This window comes from Anabas testudineus, chromosome 4 (assembly GCF_900324465.2).
Source record: "Anabas testudineus chromosome 4, fAnaTes1.2, whole genome shotgun sequence".
NCBI classification, from domain to species: Eukaryota; Metazoa; Chordata; class Actinopteri; order Anabantiformes; family Anabantidae; genus Anabas; species Anabas testudineus.
In genome coordinates this window covers 12,951,173-12,966,333 of record NC_046613.1, presented here as the reverse complement: position 1 = coordinate 12,966,333, position 15,161 = coordinate 12,951,173, and the positions used below count along the sequence as shown (strand labels likewise).

At 37.4% G+C, this 15,161-nt stretch overlaps 2 protein-coding genes across 5 annotated transcripts; both read left to right on the top strand.

Annotated features, from left to right (window-relative positions):
• The first annotated feature begins 431 nt into the window (after nucleotides 1–431).
• On the top strand, nucleotides 432–6,368 carry LOC113152829 (fizzy-related protein homolog). 3 transcript variants are annotated; one of them, XM_026346293.2, is made up of 14 exons: nucleotides 432–618; nucleotides 1,385–1,489; nucleotides 1,634–1,750; nucleotides 1,883–1,946; nucleotides 2,033–2,154; nucleotides 2,324–2,406; nucleotides 2,482–2,665; nucleotides 2,773–2,838; nucleotides 2,925–3,027; nucleotides 3,209–3,393; nucleotides 3,475–3,708; nucleotides 4,387–4,491; nucleotides 4,590–4,682; nucleotides 4,770–6,368. In XM_026346293.2, exons 2-14 carry the CDS (start codon nucleotides 1,433–1,435, stop codon nucleotides 4,809–4,811), a joined length of 1,455 nt encoding a protein of 484 aa, XP_026202078.1. In that variant the 5' UTR covers nucleotides 432–618; nucleotides 1,385–1,432; the 3' UTR covers nucleotides 4,812–6,368. The 3 variants fall into 3 exon arrangements, with proteins under 3 accessions (XP_026202078.1, XP_026202077.1, XP_026202076.1); XM_026346292.2 differs by having other exon boundaries at nucleotides 1,385–1,501; nucleotides 2,036–2,154; XM_026346291.2 differs by having other exon boundaries at nucleotides 433–618; nucleotides 1,385–1,501.
• A 112-nt stretch (nucleotides 6,369–6,480) lies between these two features.
• haus5 (HAUS augmin-like complex, subunit 5) lies at nucleotides 6,481–15,055 on the top strand. Of its 2 annotated transcripts, XM_026345151.1 has the most exons (20): nucleotides 6,481–6,610; nucleotides 6,709–6,836; nucleotides 6,941–7,003; nucleotides 7,151–7,183; nucleotides 7,887–7,911; nucleotides 8,003–8,135; nucleotides 8,378–8,537; nucleotides 8,647–8,743; nucleotides 8,826–8,917; nucleotides 9,033–9,087; nucleotides 9,205–9,332; nucleotides 9,433–9,514; nucleotides 10,266–10,420; nucleotides 10,788–10,950; nucleotides 11,163–11,243; nucleotides 11,345–11,490; nucleotides 11,692–11,788; nucleotides 12,440–12,578; nucleotides 12,753–12,885; nucleotides 13,412–15,055. In XM_026345151.1, exons 2-20 carry the CDS (start codon nucleotides 6,739–6,741, stop codon nucleotides 13,512–13,514), a joined length of 1,983 nt encoding a protein of 660 aa, XP_026200936.1. In that variant the 5' UTR covers nucleotides 6,481–6,610; nucleotides 6,709–6,738; the 3' UTR covers nucleotides 13,515–15,055. The 2 variants fall into 2 exon arrangements, with proteins under 2 accessions (XP_026200936.1, XP_026200937.1); XM_026345152.1 differs by lacking the exon at nucleotides 6,481–6,610 and having other exon boundaries at nucleotides 6,621–6,836.
• The last annotated feature ends 106 nt before the right edge of the window (nucleotides 15,056–15,161 follow it).

The window sequence follows — 15,161 nt, the reverse complement described above, 5'->3', positions numbered from 1 at the left end:
AGCCTGCATGAATAAATGACAAGGGGGAAATTAAATCAGAGAAAATGTCTAAACAGCATTATTTAGATAAGATTTGCATACAGTACATCAAAAAATATGATGTTTGGCTAATAAATCAACAAATGTGTAAGAAATTAAAAAAAAAAACAAATAACAGAGTATGGTAGTTCAAAGAAAAAACATAACATAAATAAATACATATATTGCCCAAATATTCTGGTGTCAGAACTGTTGCCTAGTGTTTCAGACTGCGCTAAAACAGTCTTATTACTATTTTTCTTCCTTATTAATAAATAAATCACAGCTCCACTACTGTTTCAGAGTGGACACTCACCATATGTATAAAGTGTCATGTGACCCCGCCCCGTTCCTACTTCCGCACTCAGGGAAACTTACCGGCAACAACGAATGCAGCATTTCCGTGTTTTGATTTGAGACTCATACGTCACAAAAGAAATCCCACAATGCAATCTAACACTTACCTCAGTTAGCTAAACTGAATTAACAGTTAGCGTGAATAACTTTTAATTTATCGCCCAAATTCAGCTCTTATCTCCGCCGAGTGCTGTTCCCGGTGTTAGGCGTCGGGGTGTGGTGCTCTGAGACTGGCTGGTTGTTGTATGTATGCTGTCTATTAGAGATATGATGTAGTTAGCCACTAGCTAAGTTAGCTAATGCTAGTTAACATTAGCTGGCACTTCTGTATTTCTTACAAACATGAGGATGAACATGACACTATATTGATATTATTATGGGTTTTTTACGATGCCCTTCATTTGTATGATCTATCATAATTTGATGTTTAGGTTTCATCATTAAGTTATTGAATTTTACTCTGCAAGACAGGATATATTACTGTTATGTCACAGTATTTGCTGACTTCATGAAACCTTCATTATATGATACCTTCCAGAATACAGCTACGATAACATGTTAAACACGTTAAACATGAATTTATTAGATTAACACAAACAGTACAATAAAGATATGTAGAAGTGTTTTGGACAGACTGTCAGACAAATGTACAAATATAAACAATACATAAATGCCATATATGGGTTGTATATGTCAATATACATACATATAGCATGCATACATACATCCACAGAGATGATACCAACTTAGACACAAAGGCAAAAAGCAAACATCACTGGGTACAGAACCAGTACCCAAGGGGAAGGAAGGTCAAGAACTTTAATTATAGTTTGTAATCCCCTACCAGATCCTGAATCATAATATATATTATTATAGAATAATATAGCAAATCCCAATTGATAGCATAATATAGCATGACATATTCGTTATGCTGTGATACAGGACTTTATATATCACACACACAGATCTGACAATGCAGCACATAAACTCTCTGTCTTGTATTGATCAGGTCTTCATTCTCCCAGCCTATGGCCTGGGATCTGGATTTTAGCATAGGATGGATCCAGGATATGAACATCGCCTCCTTCGCCAAATAAAGAATGAAAATGACAACGTGGGTCTTGTTGTGAGTCCCGTCTCTCTTTTCTCATTGTCAGTGTTTTTTGTTTTTCTGTTGTTTTTAGTAACTGTTAAAAAGTGAATACACTGAAATATAATTAGTTATTTTGTACTTTTTGTTTTCCAAAACCTGACACAGAGTCTGCACAGTCGAATGTCCACTGGTTCGCGGTTATTCTCACCCAATAAGCTTGGAGACAGATACATTCCAACCAGAGCTGGAGCCAACTGGAATATCAACTTTCATAGGATTAATGTATGAATGCATTGTGTGTAAAGAATGTGACTTCCACTTGTAAGAGACAAATAGTGTTGACAGATTTTATGTGTTACATCACAGCAGTTTGTGTCTCAGATCAATCATAATATGTTTATGATTTTGATTTAGGAAAATGAGAAGTCACCCAGTCACAATAGAAAACCAAAGGATGCCTCCTCAGATAATAACAAAGGTATGTTGTTTAGTCTATTCTATTACTTTATTTTATGCACTTTTCAGTTTCAAGCTCACATATAAATTATACTTTTGTGCATGTAGCTGATGGGCTGGCCTACTCTGCTTTGTTGGAAAATGAGCTGCTAGGAGCAGGAATAGAAAAGATCAAGGACCCTCAGACAGAAGACAGACGTCTACAGCCAACCAGGAGGAGTCTCTTCACTGTATGTATAAATTAATCTCAAACTCCCCAATACTGAATTATATAGTACACTTATTTCAGAACTGAGACATACGACTTGCTCTTACAACTGTGGGCAACAAAAAAACTTTATTTTATACTGTTTCAATAAAGCTGGTAGATATGATGGTTTCTACTTGTGTTCTTCACAGTATTTACTAGGTACCAAAAGTTTGTCTCTAGATGATGGCACCAACATCTCCCCCTACTCTCTATCACCTGTTAGCAACAAAAGGTAGAAGTACAAAAGTCTAGCACTCATCTTTATGTTGGTCACATGCAAATAATCTTTACTTTTTTATTGTTGCAGTCAGAAATTGTTACGATCACCAAGGAAGCCAACTCGCAAGATCTCAAAGATCCCCTTTAAAGTCCTGGATGCTCCAGAGCTACAGGATGACTTTTACCTAAACTTAGTGGACTGGTCTTCTCTCAACGTGCTCAGTGTCGGGCTGGGTACATGTGTTTACTTATGGAGTGCCTGCACCAGCCAGGTATTTCCTTAATTTTGGGGAATTTTTGAGAACACAGCTTTAAACTTTTTATAACTACTTTTCTTGTAAATACCAATGACTTACTGATGAAATTATCTTTTCATTAGGTAACAAGGTTGTGTGATCTGTCAGTGGAGGGAGACTCTGTCACATCAGTTGGGTGGTCTGAAAGGGTAAGTATATCATGCCTCCAAAATTGTAATTGGGAATATTTGGTTCAGCTGTAGTTGTTATTTAAAAAAAATCCTCATATTTTTAGGGTAACCTGGTGGCAGTGGGGACTCACAAAGGCTATGTTCAGATCTGGGATGCTGGTGCTGGCAAAAAAATCTTTTCTTTGGAAGGACACACTGCGAGAGTTGGTGAGAACGTTTCCTGTTAAACTGTGACATTAGTTATAAAGTAGGTTAACAAGAATCAAGACGACTGGACATAAGTGCGATTGAGTTAATAATAAGCTTGAGATTTCTAATTTCAAAAAGATGTTACAATTGTGCATTTTAGTAGTAAGTAAGCATGAATTAACTTATACTCTGTCTACAGGAGCACTAGCGTGGAATGCAGACCAGTTGTCTTCAGGAAGTCGTGATCGTATGATTCTTCAAAGAGACGTGAGGACACCTTCACTGCAGTCAGAGAGACGGCTGCAGGGACACAGACAGGAAGTGTGTGGCTTAAAATGGAGCACTGACCATCAGCTGCTCGCTTCTGGTGGCAATGACAACAAGGTACATTTATTTTTATTAAACCCCCTTCTGTCTGCATTTACTCATTGTGTTCACTGATGAAGGAACAATTTGTTGTCTCAGCTGCTCGTTTGGAACCACTCCTCACTGAGCCCAGTGCAGACATACATGGACCACTTGGCTGCAGTCAAAGCCATTGCCTGGTCTCCTCACCAGCATGGCCTTCTGGCCTCTGGAGGTGGAACTGCAGACCGTTGTATTCGATTTTGGAACACACTGACATCACAGCCGCTGCAGTGTATGGACACTGGTTCTCAGGTCTGCAACCTAGCTTGGTCCAAACATGCTAATGAACTGGTGAGTGGCCCGAGATGCACAATATAATTGCTGCCTTCAATGAATTGAAGATAATTAGTGATATGACAAATTTTGAAGCATTCACATAGTGATCATTACAAAGTTGGTGTCAATGATTTAGGAGCAGTTTAGTAAATTGGACAAATACATGCATACAGTTTTTTATTAATTCTCTCTCTCTTTTTATTGGTTACAAAGATTGACATTACTTTATCTATTAATTAGCCTTATTCACTGACAATGCATATTCATAATACTATATTAACTGTAGTTAATTGCTAATTAAAAGAATAAGCAAACAAATCCACGTGGCAATAGTTTTAAAAGCACTGTATATCCATGTTCATTGTAATACATTGGAACAATTCAAGAAATTGTGGTTAAACTAATTGGTAACATCTACAGTATCTAGTGATAGTGATCCTCAGAATGAAGACATTGAATGAATTCCATGTGCTTGCATTCCATATTTAATAGTCAGAAAATGTACTGTACCTTTTCTATTATGTACTGTATCTTTAGCACACAATGTAAAATGTGCATTATTGAAACTGTCAACAAGCAGGGCCATCAATGAGCAGATATTTTCATATGTGTGTGTAACACACCTTGTTAGAATTTGGTAATAGTGAATTACACAAGGGTCAGTTTAAATTAGAACTCTGCGTCTTCTTCCAGGTGAGCACTCATGGTTACTCTCAGAACCAAATCTTAGTGTGGAAATATCCAGCTCTCACTCAAGTGGCCAAGCTCACAGGACACAGCTACAGAGTTCTCTACTTGGTCAGTATGTGTTATCTTTCAAATGTGATATTGCTGTTTGTCATGTTAATGTTAATGGAAAAGCTCCAATTAAGAAATCATATTCCTTTATATATTAGGCAATGTCCCCAGATGGTGAGGCAATTGTGACAGGTGCTGGAGATGAGACCCTACGCTTCTGGAACGTATTTAGTAAAACACGTTCAACAAAGGTAAGAAAACACTTGTTGGGAAAGGTTTTCTGTCATTTCCTCATATGTGCACAATATTTAACCAAATTTATTTGCCTTGTGTTTCAGGAATCTGTATCAGTATTAAATCTCTTCACCAGGATACGGTAACTTTAGGCAAATATTAAAAACTTTTTTGTGGATCTTTACATCCTTACTGGACAGCTTATAAGTGGGGTGTTAAGGACACACAGAACAATCTAAGACAGCTTGTCTCGTGACATTTTTTTTTGACAGAGGAAACGGCAATGAGAACAACAAAAGTTTTTTTTCCATGCTCACAGTTTTTTGGGAAATAATTTTTTAATTTGTGTCCTTTTTACTTGATGAAAATGTGGGTTTGTTTCCATTTGATTTGTATTAACAAAAAAAATCATAGGCCTTATAAGAATATTATTTTACCATAATTGTGAAAATGTTTTTAGTTTTTGATTAACTCAGGTTATTATGTAAAACCACTACATGTTCAGCTACAGAAATTCTTTATTTTTTCATCAAACAATGAAGTTTAAGCTGCCAGTTAAATCATCTTAGTTGCTTTAACTATGTGTTCACTTTCCCAGCAATTGAGTCCTTCTGCAATTTCTATAGATAGAAACCATCATTTAATTCTTAAGCTCAGTTAAAAACTCAATTCAGACATTAGACCCTTCCATAATGTTAATACCTCAATGGTTTTATTCAACTCTAAAACACCACATGGACTTTTCAAAATATTTTAGTTAGTTTGAAGTTTAGTTACAGTACAAGCTAATGGGAGAAATCTTCACATCCACTCACTTTTAACTGTTCATTTATACACTTATATACAAGCTTTATTATTGTACTTTTGCACATGAGTGTTTTATTTTTCACAGTTTAAGTTTTGTGCAGTTTTTCTTTTTCTTTTCATTTGTTTATTTTTCCAGATGTTTTTATTGTTGACCTCATGCACAGTTTCAGGAAAAAAAAATTAACTTTCTCTTCATTTCAAGTTCTTCTCACTTCACAGATACATTGCCCTTTAAACATAGAAAATATGAATACACTTAATGTGACACTGGAAGCCAACAAAAGACGCACTAGAGTGAGTGAGTCACAAGCATCTGTATTATTAACTCCTAAGATAAGTAAGACCAGGACTTTCAGTCGAGAACCGAAAATGGACATGCTTGATTGAGTCTCTGTTTCCCACATCTATCAAAGTCACACAATTTAAAACTTTGGGTGACTGGATCTTTTACATCCATCATGCTTTTCCTATAATCTCTGTGCATCCCCCTTACACTTTTTAACTTTTACTGCTTCCTCATACAGTTAAGACATTAATGCAAAGTTTATTTTGTCCCACGTTTTCCAACAATGCAGCTCAGCTTCAGGTTTGTAGCAGCATGCAAAGCAGTTTGTCTCAAGTTTGTCTTCAACATCCAAGTATCCTACCGCAGTTTCTGCTAAAAATGAATTGCCTCATTTATTTTAAAAAACGTTTCTGCTATATGATACAATATTTAAAGAAGGAAAATTGTCTGACTTGGAAAATGAAGAATCTGTTGATTTCTGCCATACTAAAGTTGCACAGTGGTTGACTTATTTACCAGTTTTGCTCCTGTGGAAAGAAAGTTGCATTATTTGTACATGTTAGATCTACATTACATTTTATATTGCTGCATTAAAATGTCAAAGAAATGATTTGTATTTGTGCTTCTTATTTAATCGTGTTGTCCGGCTGCAGCGTGTTTACCTCCACATTTTAACATGGTGTAGTACTAACGAACGACCAGTGGCGGCGCCACCGCAACGGATATACTGACCGGAAGTAGCGTCATCTGGCGGGAAGTTGAAAGTTTGAGTTTTTATTGACAACAAAAATAAGCTATTATTAAGTTAATGTATGTGTTTTAAAATTAAGACACATCTTCTACTAAAGCAAAGTAAGTTAAATGACTGTATCTATCTAAATGTTGTCAACGATTTAAAAAAAACCTATCTGACGTTAACGCTAGCTAACACCGCTTCTTGTTGTTGCTAGCTCGTTAGCTACTAGTTGTCGTCTGGCAGGATGGCGGACAGAAATCTTGTTCAGGAGTTGAAACGTTGGGCGACAGAGGAGTTCAATCTTCCCCCGGACAGTCTGCCGAATGACAGCTATTTTAAAACGTGGGTATTGGTTAGTTTGTCTGTACTTTTTCTACTATGCACAAACCCACAGGTCCTCTCAGCTAGTTAAACTAGCTCAACGTTAATGCTGATTTGTTTTTCAGCCTTTGTGTTGGGACAGGGAAGTCGATATGGAAATACATCATCCAACACGTTTTTCAGCAGAGGTTAGTCTCTTACAGCGACTTCCTGTTCTGTAACGTATTGACCACTAACTCATTTCTAGTCACGTTAGTTCAAAACAAAAAACCAGTGCACTGGTTGAGTGAGAATTAATGCATTACAGGTCTTTGACTGTTTCTTTCTTCTTCCAGGAATGTGAGGATCATGCTTGGCAATCTCCAGTGGTATCCTTTCTAAACCTGAGTGAAGATGGGGTGAGGTACAAGTGAGAGGAACTATAAAGTGCTCTAGGAAGAGCTGCTTCATTTACATGGGGTATAGGTGCAAGTTTGTGTGTGTGTGTGTGTGTGTGTGTGGATGCATGCATGCAGTTGTTTGAAGGAGCAGGGAGGGGGTAGGATGGTTTGAGAGGAGGAGGGTGGATGCATTATCCTTGGTGAGAGTGGCAAAGGAGGTGAGCAATGTGCTGTTAGATACAGTTTGTATTATGTCTCTGTTTGATGAAAAGAACTGGGAGCTGATGGCTGCTATGTAGTTTGTAAAAAAGGTGGCAAAGTTATCAGCAGTAAGAGAGGTGGAGGTGGGCGGAGGAGTGACTTGAAAGTGGAAACAAAAAACTTCCTGGTTTCAGTTGTGCTGCTAAGTTTGTCCTGGTAGTACTCTGATGATGATAATGTACGAGCAGGCCGTGAAGACAGAGGGCAGAGACTATACAGGTTGACAGTACGGTGCATAATTTGTCAGTGGCTGTGTCTGTGTCAAGGGTAGAGAGAACCTGTGGTGGAGGGAGGGTAGCAGAGACCAGGAAAGAAAACATTGTATTGATGTTCTACCACACTGTTTAAACACTGAATTCCACTAGCCACTAGACCATTGTCTGTTACACTACATTTGTCCGGTAATTTCCTTGACCTTCTTACTTTCAAGGTACAAGGTTCTTCAAGACAAAGAGGTAGGAATAAAAAGGAATATCTGATTTTGATAAGAAAACCACTGATTTAATTATGTTTTTTTTAAATTTCTTGGTATTTTTTAATACTCAGTTGAAGCAGGCTGAAGGCCAGAGTGAGGCTGCAAAGCAGAGGGAGCTTCAGAGAAAGATTGAGCAGCTTAGAGCTGAAATCAGTCACCTGGATTCTCAGATCAGTGGAACAGAGGAACAACTGGCCACGCAAGGTTAGTTATTTGGACCATATCAATACTATCAGATACTATTAAGTGATAGTACTTCTGCTACTGCATGTAAAATTCTGATGTTATAGGTTTTGATTTTAAATTTTTATTATGACCCTTTTATTCCTTTTGCCTTTGTTGGGGTCATAAAGCTTAAAGCCAGATTATAACTGCCATTTGCTTTTTTAATAGTACATCAAGTATTTCTAGTAAAGTCTTACGTTAGTTATTTCCACACATCACAGAGCAGTCAATTAGCAATACCTGGGCCCAGGTTGAGGACAGCCAGCGTCGAGAGCTGCTTCTACAGGCTTTCAGGAAACGCTGTATCTTGGGCCGCAAGGTGCTATCTGATGACACAGAGGAGATCAATGAGCACTGCCAAGCTCTGGAACAGATGGCCAGGTAAACCAGAAATGTTAAAGCTGAAGTGAAATCGATTTTTGTAAATTTAGAGCGCTTAGTAATGATGTAGCAGTTGTTTTGAACTTCAGTCCTGTATTATGTATCGTAGAAAAGCAGAGATTGAAGTGCTGTTTGATGATAAGCCTTCTGACAGCAGTGATGGTGACAGCTTCAACTCCAAAGCTACAGCGGAGGCTCAAGTCCTGGTAGGAAATTCAAATAACCACACATCGAATAATCATAAAAGAAACCAATGAAATAATTTGGTTTGTTATTTTTTCTGATCAGCGTGAAGTGAGAGAACTGTGTGACGACAGGGTCCACTTCTATCAGTCTTTACAAGAAAGTGAATTGAAAACCGCAAACACTGCATCCAAACAGTAAGGACTACAGTGGGCTCACTGTTTGACAAATCAACTATTCACAAACTGTTTTTCAGAAATTTGCCAGTGTCATATTTCTTGAACTAATTGCTTTTTTCTTTTTACCTCTCAGTATGAGTCGTGAACAGAGGACTGCTATGTTTCAGTACTGGTTGAGTGCTGTGGAGGTTTGTGTAATTAGATGAAATTTCACTAAATATTTTGGTTGGGTTCTGGTGTCTATTTACCATTTTTAACTTTCACTATGAATTAACATGTTAACTGATTACTTACCATGTCATCAGAACATGTTGGGTGGTTATCCTCCAAACCACATCCTCTCAGCATTACAGTATTTAGCTTCAAGAGAGCAGAAGGAACTAGAGGACAAACTGGCTTCTCTGGATGTGACACGGGATGTGACAGCTTTACGGTATGGCTTTGTCATTTTTACAATGTTTTATTTACATTTAAGACAATTAAAACCCCAAAGCTTTTAGTGTTAGGGTATTTATCTGGCATTTTAATTGCAGGTACCGCTATGAAAGCAATCACCTTCTGGACATGTCAGCAGAAGAGGATAATGATTTGACACCAGTTAAAACCCTCTTACAGGTGCTACATGAACACACATAATATTCAGGAAGTTTATAGCAAGAAAAAATATGTTTATATTTGTTCTGGTGAATATTCCTTTTAAAAATAGGTTTTCTGTTGAAGTTCAACAGAAAATAAAACAGAAAGAACGGAGCACTTACAATGTAAAACTGACACATGATATAATAATGTAATTACATAATTATAATATGTCTGTTATTGCAAATGTCCTGTTGTTTGGTCTTCAACAACTTGATACCATATTATATTAATCCCCAGAATTGGCTTTTTCAGAGTAACAACTTTAGAAATCAGAGGTTTCCACATGGAACCCATTTTACCAGGATGACTTTTCTTGCAAACATTAAAAGTGATCAGAAAACATCTTAGTGTTGTTTCAAAGAGTGAAATACACTTCCAAACAGTTTCCCTATAGCTTAACCAATATTTGTGCTTACTTCCTTTCTGAATATCCTTTATTACATCCCCACATACAGTGAATATTATACTGTAACTCTGTACATGTATTACAGATTGAGATTTGGGAAGGAAACATCAGCATTTTGTCCCAGATATTGTCATCTATCATCATCTGTTGCGCATTTTTAAACAAATATGTCATCAAGTATGCAAGTGCAGTAGTTCTGAATTGTCTAGTAGCATTGAAAGGGCATTGAGTAGTTGTGTAGTAGTACTGTTTTCTTTATCTTTTTCCATTCCAAATGATTAATACCTTTTTATTCATGGCACTATGCATGTGTTGTTCCAGGCTGCTTGGGAAGAGGTGGAGCAGAGTTTATTGGAACTGGCCCACACTCGCTCCAGAGTCCAGCAGCTCAAAAACCAGCTGTTGACACGAAAGAAGGAGGCTGAACAGGAGGTGTCTGGTATTGCAGATGATGTCCACAATGATAGCTTGGCACTGTAAGTCCACTTACTGTACATTTGAAAGATGACAAAGTCAGAGAATGTATAGATCATGAAATTAAGCATATAAGTATAAGTATATAATAAATCATCTGATTAGCATTTTATATTCTGTATTAACTCAGTAGTAATGGGACATCAAACCCCTTCTTACACATTATTGTATATATCCTATCAGTAATGTTGTTTTAGGCAAGAAGAGTCAACAAAAGATGGTTAGTCTTTGTGTTTATATTTACAAAAACATTGTTGCCAACATCCCTTTCAGCTAATAATCAAATCAGAAAATGGTTCAATCTGGTCAAATAAAACATATGTTTGTGATTTCATGCTATTTGTTGATCTGTTTCTATGTTACTGTCAGGTCGGCTCTAGAGCTGGAACTCCAGTGTGTGATGCAGGCAGCAGCTAGAGACCACATCAGGGATTGGTGTATTAAACTAGACCAGCATGCCAGAAGTCGACAGGAGGCGCTCAGAAACCTCCGCAGCCAGTGGCAGAGCATCCTTGACTTCAGACAACTAGTGGTGAGATTCAATTGTTAAAATGAGTCCTCTCATAAATATTGCTTATGTCATTGTTGGATTATGCTTTTTCTTCTATCAATTGTGTCAGTAATTATTTAAAGAATGTTTTCTAGATAATTAGGCTGTGTGTGATGTGATTTTCTAAACTGAAAATGTAGATGTCAATATTTCTGTAACGTCATTAATAATGTTTTATTGTTGTGTTTGTGCAGGTACTCAGACAGGAGCAGATCCGAGGTTTGATTAAGGGGAACTCCACGGCTAAGACAGATCTGATCCGTCTACACAGAGAGGTGAGGATGTTCTCCATCTATCACACTGAAATAAAGGGTTAATGTTCTTCTAACAAACTTTTTCTTTTGACATTTTTGTCTGTACTATTGTTTTATTTCAGCTACAGGAATTTGTCCAAGGTCAGCTGGCGCCACAGTTTGAAGATGTCACCTGTGCAGCCGGCAGTTTAAGAAACTCTATTTCCAAGGAGGCCAAACAGTTGGCAACAGTTTCACTTCATGCTCTGGACCGGAGGATGGTTGAAGGGTAAGAGAAAATAATTGCTACTTAAAGAGTAAATGGTTAACAGATTACATAAATTATATGTTACTTTTTTACAAGTTTAAATTTTGGTATTTGGTAATAAGAAAAAGGTAACATGAAATCATGCTGATAACTGACATGGAAAAAGCTGATCAAATTGCTGAACCAAAAAAAAAAAATCAGTTTACCATTCTGTTATTTCAGAATGCAAAGAATCCCTGCAGCATGGTTGTCCATCCATCGCTTGCAGTCTCTGACCTTCAGTTGCTTGTGTCAGAACTTGGCGTTCCCACTGTACAGGGTGAGTGTTGACGCATTTTTTATTCTATGAATAACATTAAAAGTGAGATCTTATCCTTTGTCCTCTTGTTCAAATAAACATTATATCCTGTAGGTGTGTTAGCACTGGGTTATGTCACTTCATTGACTTCATCTTCACAGCAGCCTTTTCCATCTTGTGTTAAAAGAACTGGCCTCAAGTATCTTTATCGTTTTTCACAATCTGGCATTGTAACTACACTTTAATAGCATTTACCACACACACATACCAATTTAAAACTTTCACAAAAATGTTTTGTGAAAGTTTGCATGTGATGTTGTGTCTGTTGACTCACTGTACTTGTATAAAAGCTGTGTTAGCAACTCCTACAGTTCACACTGGTCGTTAAATTCCTCATTCCCAGTGTTTTGATTAACCTGCTGATTGTGACTGCCATCACTTGATGACAATCTGCTCAGTAGAGACAGAAATGCTAATAGTGACCATAAAAATCTCTTTCACTACACAGCACCAATTTCTAGGCGGTGCTAAATTTGCTTTTCAGGGATATATCATAGTTTTACTAACCTACTATGCCATTTAAAGTTTTTTTTGTTTCAGCTTCTGCTTTAAGTATGGATTTCCTTTTAATAGAAAATAAATAGAACTAACATTCCTTCCCCTTACACAAAGGCTCCAGAGGAGTTGTGTTCCCAAGCACGCTCCCAGAAGCTTGAGCTGCGTTTTCTTCGTCAGTTACTGCAACTTCACTCTGCTACTCTGATGAAAATACAGAAGGAAGCAGAACATCTCTATGCATCTGATCAAAAAGGTACTGACCCATAGAGAGGCTTTTTTTCATATATGGTAACAACTGTTCGTACACATGCTGCATATAATTAACAATGTATGTTATCTGTGCAAAACAGGTTTGCAGAACCAAAAGCAATATGATATGTAATCAGTTTTAGTAACGACTGCTGTTTCTCACCACTATGTTTCTTAGCCTTGCTGGCTAGAGTCATGGAAGAAGATCAGAAGCTTCTGAAATCTCTGGTACCAAGAGTCAGAGGACTCACCCAACGTTGTGCACAGGGCCTTACCTATGGGGACCAAGTCAAATCTGCCATTTCCTACTGGTGAGACACATTTTCCAAAGTAAAACACTGCTTGCATCACATTTAGCATTTCCTAGTTTGGTGTTTCCCTTCAAAGATTTCTATAAGGGAGAGTTTTCTTTTCTTTCAGTCTCTGCCTGTTATCATACTTTTATCATTTTTCTTGTGTTGTCATTCATTGTTGAGATCTGGGAATGTCCCACTGTTTACTATGGAATTTATGAGGGAAAGCAGCACAAGCAACCGTGCAGGTTTTTAACAAGTCTGTCCAAATGCATTATCTTACACCACACCTGTGTGTGAAAGTGAACGCCGTGACAGTCTCTTCTGAACCTTCATTAGTTTGACAGAAAACCACAGAAAGCATTTTCTGTAATTTAGTAAATAAAGAAAATAGTAAAGTCTTGTTTAAACCATTGCTGCTCTTATTGTGTATCATTTGTATATGAAAGTATTATTACTTTTTAATTAATACCAGGTGTTAAGGGTCTGGTTGTCTTGTTAACTGTTTCTCTCTCTCTCTGTATGTGTGTGTTCATACATGTAGGTGGGATAGGCCAGCACAGCACGTCCTACCCGAGCTCACTAAAGGAGGACTCACTTTTCAGCAGTGGTTACAAAGGTGGAGACTTGCTGCCAAAGCCTCTTGAGGGACGCCTTGTAGTTCAAAAATATAAAGGAGATCCTTTTCAGCACCTTTCATTGGTAAAATGATCACGCTACAGTTAAGGCTGTCTTACCAACCAGGCAGTTAGCAAGTGCCAAACCATGAGAGCCCCCCTAAAGCCATATGTTCAAATTAAACCGTTTCCACTGGTTTGGCCATTTGATTAGTTAGAAATGTGCTAAGCTAAATGTACATTTTGTTGCTGTCATCATTCCTCCTGTTTACATAGCACATTAAAGGATCCCATCCTAATGTAACAGACATATTTTAGTGTTTGTTTTCTGCAAAAATGCATTCCAAATTTAATCTGATGTTAATATGATGCTGTAGCAGTGTCGAGTTAGACAGATCATTAGGTATCTTTTAAAGTTGCAGCTTTTTTAGTACAAAATCTCTAAAGACTAACTTTGGAACATAACAATTTATATTTGATTAATTCATACTGCTGCACCTTGTGTGAATTTCAGAAACTCTTGAATATATATTTTTCATTACACTGGATTCAGTTTGAATTACTTCCACTGAAAGTGCTCTATAATGTATTAAAATCCACTGTGAACAGCAGGAATGATTAGAGCGAGTAAAACCTGTTATAGTGTAAATGTGGGCACATGAATATTGTTCTGAGATGGATTTGAAACATTGTGGATCTATTCTTCAAGTGTTTTGGGTCCTGCATTTTAGCTACTTATCTGGCCCTGTCATGAGGTGGTGTCCAGGGTCAAACTCTACTTGTAAGACTATAATAATTTGTGTTTATATTGCTGTCATTTGGAATATTCCCAATAAACTTGTTTAATCAAATTATTACAAGCTATGACGTAATTAATATAGTTTTAGCACAAGAGGTTTGGTTGCGCAGGACTTTGAAACAGTACGATAAGTAGGTGAGGGTCTGCAGCATGTTTTTGCCCAGAGGTCTCTGAACAGGCTGTTTTATCTGTAGCTGATTTAGTAATCAAGTATTTCAGGTCATATCAAAAGGATATGAACTGGAAACTAATGTTTGCTTGATTAATTGTTTCAGCTTCTCAGTAAGAATCCAGTGTTTGCTTTGGTTTTTATTTATAATCAATTTAATATTTTTAGGATTTGGGCCATTGGTTGGACAAACCAGGACATTAGATGATCACATGATACTGTATGGCATTGTGATGACTGTTTATCTGTAATAAACCTTTGTTTCATAGTCCAAACTATTAATCAGTAATGAGACAAATGACTACTTGCATCACTTCTACAAAGTGGTAATGGTCATAACAAAAATCACACTTGTACTTCTCTGTGTTGTACCATGTGAATCAGTCACTAATAAACCATTTTGAATACACTTATCTGCTTCAGTTTGACATGCATTAAAAGTAAAGTTGATGCAAACTGCCTCTTTAGCCTTTGGCTTACAGAACAAGCTGAACGTATGCAGTACTTTCTCACATTCCCTCAGACAGAGACACAGGAGAGTAGGATTGACCCACTATTGATCTGTCACAGTCGGTGCCCAGTCCGTCGTTGATCTCCTGTAGTAGTTGTGTGTGCATGCTGAAGTCTGTAGCTCAGGTTTTGTGCGGACTAACATCGTTTCTTTGTAGCAGTGAAGGGGGAGTGGAGCAATCTGATTCCTGTGGGCTCA

Excerpts from the sequence above, each read along its gene's own strand:
- LOC113152829 (XM_026346291.2), top strand. The coding sequence starts at position 1,433 with ATGGATCCAGGATATGAACATCGCCTCCTTCGCCAAATAAAGAATGAA. Across the intron at positions 1,502-1,633 it reads ATGACAACGTGGGTCTTGTT|AGTCTGCACAGTCGAATGTC; the intron begins GTGAGTCCCGTC and ends AACCTGACACAG. Across the intron at positions 4,492-4,589 it reads GCTACAGAGTTCTCTACTTG|GCAATGTCCCCAGATGGTGA; the intron begins GTCAGTATGTGT and ends TTTATATATTAG.
- haus5 (XM_026345151.1), top strand. The coding sequence starts at position 6,739 with ATGGCGGACAGAAATCTTGTTCAGGAGTTGAAACGTTGGGCGACAGAG. Across the intron at positions 9,515-10,265 it reads CAGTTAAAACCCTCTTACAG|GCTGCTTGGGAAGAGGTGGA; the intron begins GTGCTACATGAA and ends GTGTTGTTCCAG. Across the intron at positions 10,951-11,162 it reads TTGACTTCAGACAACTAGTG|GTACTCAGACAGGAGCAGAT; the intron begins GTGAGATTCAAT and ends GTGTTTGTGCAG.